The following is a 7067-nucleotide window of genomic DNA, read 5'->3' on the forward strand; positions in this document are numbered from 1 at the left end:
ATTGCAAGAGTCAGATTGAAAGAACCAAGCTTAAGAAATGATAAAATCAAGTGAGATAAATATGTATTCCAAGATAATCAGTGTGCCTAGATGTATATTTCTTGAGAGAAAAAATATGGGAAAGGTTACAAGAGATGTGATGAAGGTGCCTTAGCTTACATGATAAGCTATCTATATAGAAACCAAAACAAGACTTTTCAACCCTAACGGATGACTGATGTGACCCGACGGTACCCCCACGTGCTTCTCTGCCACAGCACACTGATCGAGATTCATTGATATGACCCGAGTAGGTGGAAGTGGGTGCCAGCTGTGGAGGCCCTTCCGGCCTCTCCCAGCTCCCGGTTGTAGAAACTGACCCATACACGGAGTTTACCCAATACAATATTAACCTATGCCAATGTAGGTTTTGCAGACGATCAGACTACAAGCTAGGTCATTTCCTCGCTCCATAAAATATTTTTGTGTGCTCAATCGCCTACAAGCTAGGCCATTTCCTCGCTCCATAAAATATTTTTGTGTGCTCTGATCTTGCTACAGGGAAGACCCATTATTTGTTCATTTTAGTTTGTCTTCTATTTTATGTATCTTGAAGATTAGCCGAAAAGTTCATGTTATGTGTCGTCCGCTCATCTCTTTCAGTTTGAGCCTTCATGGAGAGGTTTAAAACTTCGGGTATGAATTTCCATCATTTGTATACAGATGTCATTACATTGAATAAGTTTCTTTTGCAAATAGTTTTCAATTATCAAAATAGGATGAAATACAATTTAATATTTTCAAGAAATAAATTGGAGTGCAAATTTAAATATGAAGTTACGAGTTTTATGTTAAATTGTATTTTAATTGCATAGTCCATTAAGAATACATAAGGGATAAAAAAATTTAAAAAAAAAGTCAAGAAGGTTTGCTCGGTCAAGTTAAGACACCATGTGTGGATCACGACTTTATAATTAGAAACTGAATCATGTTATGAGAGACTGTATGATGATCCTCGTTTAGTTGAGCTTCGGGAGTGTGCTTTTATAAGAAAGGTTCGCTGATTTTACCATTGATAATGATTGGGTTGTTCCCGGTGATGGTCGACTTTATATTCCTGGGCGCTTGTTACTTGATGAGGTGCACAGTTTAAGGTACTCACCACATTCGGGCTCTAAAAAGATGTACCAAGACCTGTAGAAGTTGTATTGCTGGAAAGGGATGAAAAAAGAGGCAGCAATGTTTATATTGCTTTGGTGGTTGACTTTATATTCCAAATTTTATAACTCATTTTGGCAGTCGGTAAGCATGGTGGAGATTGGCACAATGTTTCATTCAAAAAATGATAGATATTCCGGTCAGATTCGACATGTTGAGAGCAGGTGTCATTGACTTTGGAGGTCATTAACATGATTTCGTGCCTACGGCAGAGTTACGTATAATAAAAATTACCGGTCCAGCATTTTATATGGCTCCATTTAAGTCTTTATTTGGCCAACTATGTCGTTATCCAGTCGGTTAATTTTGAACCCGGTAAAACTCAACATTTGAGTCAGGAGTTGGTGCAACAGGCCTTTGGAAAAGGATAAAGGTGATGTAGGAGTGGCTTCAGATAGCTCAGAGTAAGCAATAGTTTTATACAGACACACAGATGCATGATTTGGTACTTATGGTTGGAGATTATGTGTGGTAAGTATCGCTTATCAGAAGTATGATAAGGTTTCGGAAGAAAGGGGAGTCAAATCCGAGTTAATTGGGGCATATGAGATATTAGAGCGGTTTGACGTAGTTGCTAACAGACTTGTCTTAGGCCCCTGAAAATTAGTTGCTTAGTTTTCAATTTGTATTTCGTTCTTTTCATTAATAATATACACCAATACGATCGTAATTACATTTGGAAAGATCGCGAGGCATAAATCCTTTGCCCAACATGACTATATGACCGTGATAGAATTGCCAAATTTGAATTTGAATCATGGTGTGAATGTTTTACCAATCAACCAAAAAATAAGGCACATTCTGACAGCAACTAATTAGCGATTATATGTTGCTTTGTTCTCTATTCTTTATCAAAAGGTCTTCTACTTAAGAAGGGGGACCATTTGGATTGGACTTGAGGATTGCAAAAGGTCCATTATATTGTTTATTACTTAGTATATCTCAAAAGAAAATACATGTGACTTGTAAGAATGTTTAGAAAATTTCAACAAGGAAGGAAAAAAAAAAGAGGGAAAAGATAATTAATTTTTCATGATTATGGTCCATTATTATATTTCTTAAAAATATAGTTTTTTTTCCTGAACGAGTGATAAAACATCTTAATCATCTCGATTCCAAGTGGCATAGTACTATTGTAAGTCTTAACGTTTCAAGGAATTTTTCATCAGTATTCTGAATGATACATTTATTTCAATCTTCTTTTTTATATCTTTTTTGACTGATTTTGTAGAAGCAGGTCAATCAATTAAACCAAGTGGTCCTAAATACTACTTGGAGTATTGAAATCATATCAACACCCCAGAATTGGCAGAAACTCATAAAGATAGTGCACAGGTCTCTGATCATTGGGAATTTTGGTACGTAAATTTCGCCATCATATTTAATTATATACTCCCTCGACATTTCTCTCATGCAGTCCTCTCCATACAACCCTATAATCCTACTTGGGAAATCACCAACCTCACAATTCTGCCAATCACAATAAAAGGGGGAAAATGACTAAAAATACAAAATTTGAACGAAATAAATAAAAATGATCCTTTTTTTCTTGTGTTGTCAAAAACCAAAAAACCCCATGTGAATACTAGCAACCTAACACTCATATAACCAAACTCAGAAAAACAAAAAAAGCCTAACTCTACTTTTTCCCCCTAAGAATGTTATACCTAATAATAATAATAAGAGAAAATTTGCCAAAAAAAAATGTACAAGATGTGTATACACTAGCTAGATTTTGATGATGATGAATCCCCACAAAAATCTTGCTGTTTCTTCTTTTTCAAGTTGATGTATTAGCATATTCTTGATCTTCTCTTTCTCTTTCACCTTTTTGTTTGTTCCACCTCTTTCTTCATTTTTAGGATCAAACCTTCTTTTGGTACCAACACTTTTTTTTTTTTCTCCTTTCTCCCAACTTTTCTTTTTGAGGGGGTTAATGGCATACCATCAAAATTTCAACAAAATCATACCTATATTTCCATTTTACATTGAAAATATTGATAAATGTCCTCTGCAATTTTCTTGGCATCCATGGAAGCACCAAGCAAGCCACGTTTGGTGAACCCCACGGCATAAAGCCCACATTCTCCTTTCCACCCATTGGGAAAGGGCCTTTTTGGTAGACCATCTTTCTCTGAAAACATCTCTTTTTCCTGGCAACCAAATAAAACCTAAATTATATCCCTTTTTCATTCTACATTTTTTTTTTCCATTGAGTTCTTTGAACACATCTTTAAGAATCAAGAAACTAGCTAAAGGGTGGGAAAGTGAGTACCTTTAGCCACGAGGGTACATTGCTTTTGTAACCAGTTGCTAAGATTATTGCATCAAATTCTTTCGTTTGCCCATTCGTAAATTCCACCGTGTGATGCTTTGATAATCTCTTAATTCCAGGACATACCTACACATATACCAACTAAAATTACTCATTTTTAACAAGAAAACTTTAATAACTTAACATAATAAATGGTGTTAATTAAAGTCCAATTAGAACAGGAATTATGCCTTTTCTTGATTAATTGATAAGGGGTTTTCAACTTTGAAATGATGCTAGTACAATCAGTGAATGTTGGGACAAATTAAACTGAAGAGATTTTGTCACACTGTTTATGGTATATTTGCAATGATTGAAGATGAGGAAAGGTCATGTTGATGGATGCCAACAAACATTAAAAAAGCTAAGGTAACACAAAGTAAAAGAAAGATATCAAGAAGGGTGATTTGATACATAAGTCCGTGATTTTTTTTTTCTTTAGCAAATAGTAGTAATAAGGTACTACGTACCTCAATGTCACCACTTTTAATCTTAGCAAGTGTCCCAACGTCGAGCACTGGGGTTTTTCCTGACAAGTTTTTTAGCTCTAGTGGCCCAATTTCAGGCCGATCCAAGCCGAGTCGAGCCGTGTCACCGAGCAATAACCGAGAAGTAAGTAACAGAAATCGATCGACAAGTCGAATGGGCAACCACTTTAGTAAACACATGCATAGCCCAAAAGTTGATTTCCCCAGCATCTCTCGTGGTAGGATGTGCACCTTAAAAAAATTCAAACAGAAAAAGTCAAAACTAATTTGTTGTACTAAAGTTAATTTTTTTAAAAAAGGTTAATAAAAAGATGAATGAATTGATGGGAAGTTCAACTTGTTAGTGCCATTGCCAATCTGGAGGAAATGGCCAATATCTGGAATTTCACTTTTTAGGTTGCTAAGAAAAGCTTATTGTGCCAGTGATGAAATTACTGGAGTCAATTATTAGTATTTTTTAGTAATGAAAACAAAAATCCCCATGCTTCCACCAATATTGCGCATGCTTGGCAGTTCCAAGAAAGTGAAAATACACAACCCAGATTTAATCTTTTAATTAGCTGGATACTTTTTAATTAAATTACAGACTTTACAAATCAATTTTGTGGGAACTTGAAGTCACTTCAAACTTTTTAACTTTCAGGACTGGCAACAGATCACTTTGGAGGGGAAATTAAACTCCAACAAAATACTACCACTAAACTAGGGTTTCTTATTGTTTCCACAAAAATAGGAAGTTTCTCAGGAAACAGAAGATTAAAACTTAAAACATGTCGAAGTAGTAGCCCTAGACTTTTCCATGTGTCTGTCTAAAATGGAGAAAATTTCAAAAGTAAAAGATTCGGAAGAAAAACAAAAAAAAATCCCAGTTTAGCTTTTTCCTCAAATGAAATTGACAAAAAGTTGAAAAACGGAAAACCATGTTTCCCCTTACTTTGCATCAACATTTTTCAAAGGGTTCATGAGACAAAAAAACATAAACAAACATTTGTAATCGATTTGCTTTAAAATGTTCCAAGAAAACCCAAAAATAAAAAAAGTAGACTTTGTTGTTTCTCTTTTTCTTTTTCATCTTTTCTCTTTTTTTATTGTTTCCCTTTTAGAGAGTGCTAATGAAAAGAAAAACAAAAAGGAAAGGAAGATTAATATTAAGAGTATGATGAGTGTGTTCTTACAGTATCTCTGACCACGAGTGAAGGTTTTGCATTATGAGTACACAGATCCAAACACACCTCCATTCCTGAATTTCCACATCCAACTACCAACACTTTTTTCCCTCTAAAAACTTCACCACTTTTATACAAGCTTGTATGCATTATACTTCCACCAAATTCCTCCATCCCTTCAATTCCAGGTACCACTGCCTCCGCATTCTCCCCCGTTGCCACGACCAACCACCGTGTAGCATACTCTGTTGCCACCGTTATTGTTGTCGTTGTTGTGGTGGTTGTTGTCTCCGTCCTCACCCTCCAGAGCCCGAGCCTCCGGTCATAATTAGCACATACGACCGTTTGATTGAAAACAGGCCTAATACCAAACGTCGAGGCATATGTCTCCAAGTACTGAATAAATTGTTGCTTCGTAGGGTAAGTTGGGAAATCATCAGGGAATGACATGAGTGGTAGTTCACAAAATTGCTTAGGCAAATGAAGGCAAAGACGATCATAAGTCTTGAGTTGCCATAAAGAAGCTATGCAATTAGATCTCTCTAATACCAAACTTGGAACACCTTTTTGGTTCAAACATGCTGCAACCGCTAGGCCTGATGGCCCGGCTCCAACGATCACTGGCCCGTTGAGAAATACACATCTTTTCGCCATCATCTTGTTGTTATTGTTGAAATAAGGATCATGAGATCTTTTGCCTTCTATTTCTCTCAAGTATGAGAAGTCCATCAAACACTAGGGGACAATAGTAGTTAAATTAACTAAAGGAAAGAGGGGGTGATGGATTTTGAATGAGTAACTATATCTCAACTGTTTCTTGGTTTTTTCCTTTTATCTATTTCAAGAATTGTTGAATACAGGGTAAAGAGCTAAAATTAAGGAAACTCATTGGTCAATATTGTGCTGAAAAAGGGATTTGAGAGCTAAAAACAATTAGAGCTAGAGACTAAGTCACAAATATTATCCAGAAGAAATAGGAGAGTGATAAGCCCCTAAAGAAGTGGAGCTAATTAAGAGATCCTTCTTATCCACTTTTGTGAGATTGAATCTAACGTTAAATGAAACTTATAACTGGCCGGAGGTTGGGGCGATGGCTGCGGGAATAAAAATAAAATCAGCATTCATTCAAACAAATAGACACACCACACAAAGAAAGGGAATTAAAAAGGGTAGATAGATATAAATGTGGTGTTATATGTGTCTACACATTCCTTTTGTTCATAGAAAGAGAAGGAAGGAGAAGAAGGTATTAAATGAATGAATGAATTGAATTGAATTCAACAGAATTCACTCTATATATACCGGACACAATGAAAGTTTGAGCAGTATTAATGGAAGTGGGACACCTAGAGCCCGTTTGGATTGGCTTATAAGTTGCTTTATGTTCGTTTTCAAATTTTTTGTTTGAAAGGTTCCAGTTTAAAATCTTTTGTCTTAAAATAAGCTCAAAAAAATAATTAGGCCATTGACTTAAATTTATCTAAAGCGAACTTTATAGCCGAAAACTTATAAGCCAAAAAAAATAAGTTAGACTACCCCAACTTATTTTTTTTAGCTTATAAGCTGCAAACAGCTTATAGGCATAAGCCCATCCAAACAGGCTCCTAGATATATATATATATAGTGTATGTGTGTGTATCGTTATATACTTGCTGTGTGTGTGTGTGGAGACGAATAACAACATTAATTATTTATCTCTATTATTTTTTACTCTACTCAGTGTTCGTTATGGTATTGAGGTCCCGGTTAATCCAAACACATCGCATAAGGTCTATTAAAGAGAGAAACACTCCTAATCAGGATTTATTTTTCATATACAGGGCTCGGGAAAAAAATCTCTAATTAAGGCTGGAGAAACTCTATCTATCTCGATTGTGATTAATTTGAATCTGGCTAAGAAAG

At 35.5% G+C, this 7067-nt stretch overlaps 1 protein-coding gene across 1 annotated transcript; it reads right to left on the bottom strand.

Annotated features, from left to right (window-relative positions):
- Positions 1-2658: 2658 nt before the first annotated feature.
- LOC132029839 (indole-3-pyruvate monooxygenase YUCCA6-like) lies at positions 2659-6487 on the bottom strand. Its single transcript, XM_059419218.1, has 4 exons — positions 5175-6487; positions 3982-4230; positions 3473-3598; positions 2659-3350 (listed from the first exon to the last, which is right to left on the bottom strand). Exons 1-4 carry the CDS (start codon positions 5892-5894, stop codon positions 3168-3170), a joined length of 1278 nt encoding a protein of 425 aa, XP_059275201.1. The 5' UTR covers positions 5895-6487; the 3' UTR covers positions 2659-3167.
- Positions 6488-7067: the final 580 nt, after the last annotated feature.

This window comes from Lycium ferocissimum, chromosome 9, assembly GCF_029784015.1.
Source record: "Lycium ferocissimum isolate CSIRO_LF1 chromosome 9, AGI_CSIRO_Lferr_CH_V1, whole genome shotgun sequence".
Lineage (NCBI taxonomy): Eukaryota > Viridiplantae > Streptophyta > Magnoliopsida > Solanales > Solanaceae > Lycium > Lycium ferocissimum.

Bases quoted from the DNA above. Each gene is read 5' to 3' on its own strand.
- LOC132029839 (XM_059419218.1), bottom strand. From the start codon at position 5,894: ATGGACTTCTCATACTTGAGAGAAATAGAAGGCAAAAGATCTCATGAT. The intron at 4,231-5,174 runs GTAAGAACACAC...AATTTTTTTAAG, and splicing joins CACTCGTGGTCAGAGATACT to GTGCACATCCTACCACGAGA. The intron at 3,351-3,472 runs GTACTCACTTTC...TTTGGTTGCCAG, and splicing joins ATGTACCCTCGTGGCTAAAG to GAAAAAGAGATGTTTTCAGA.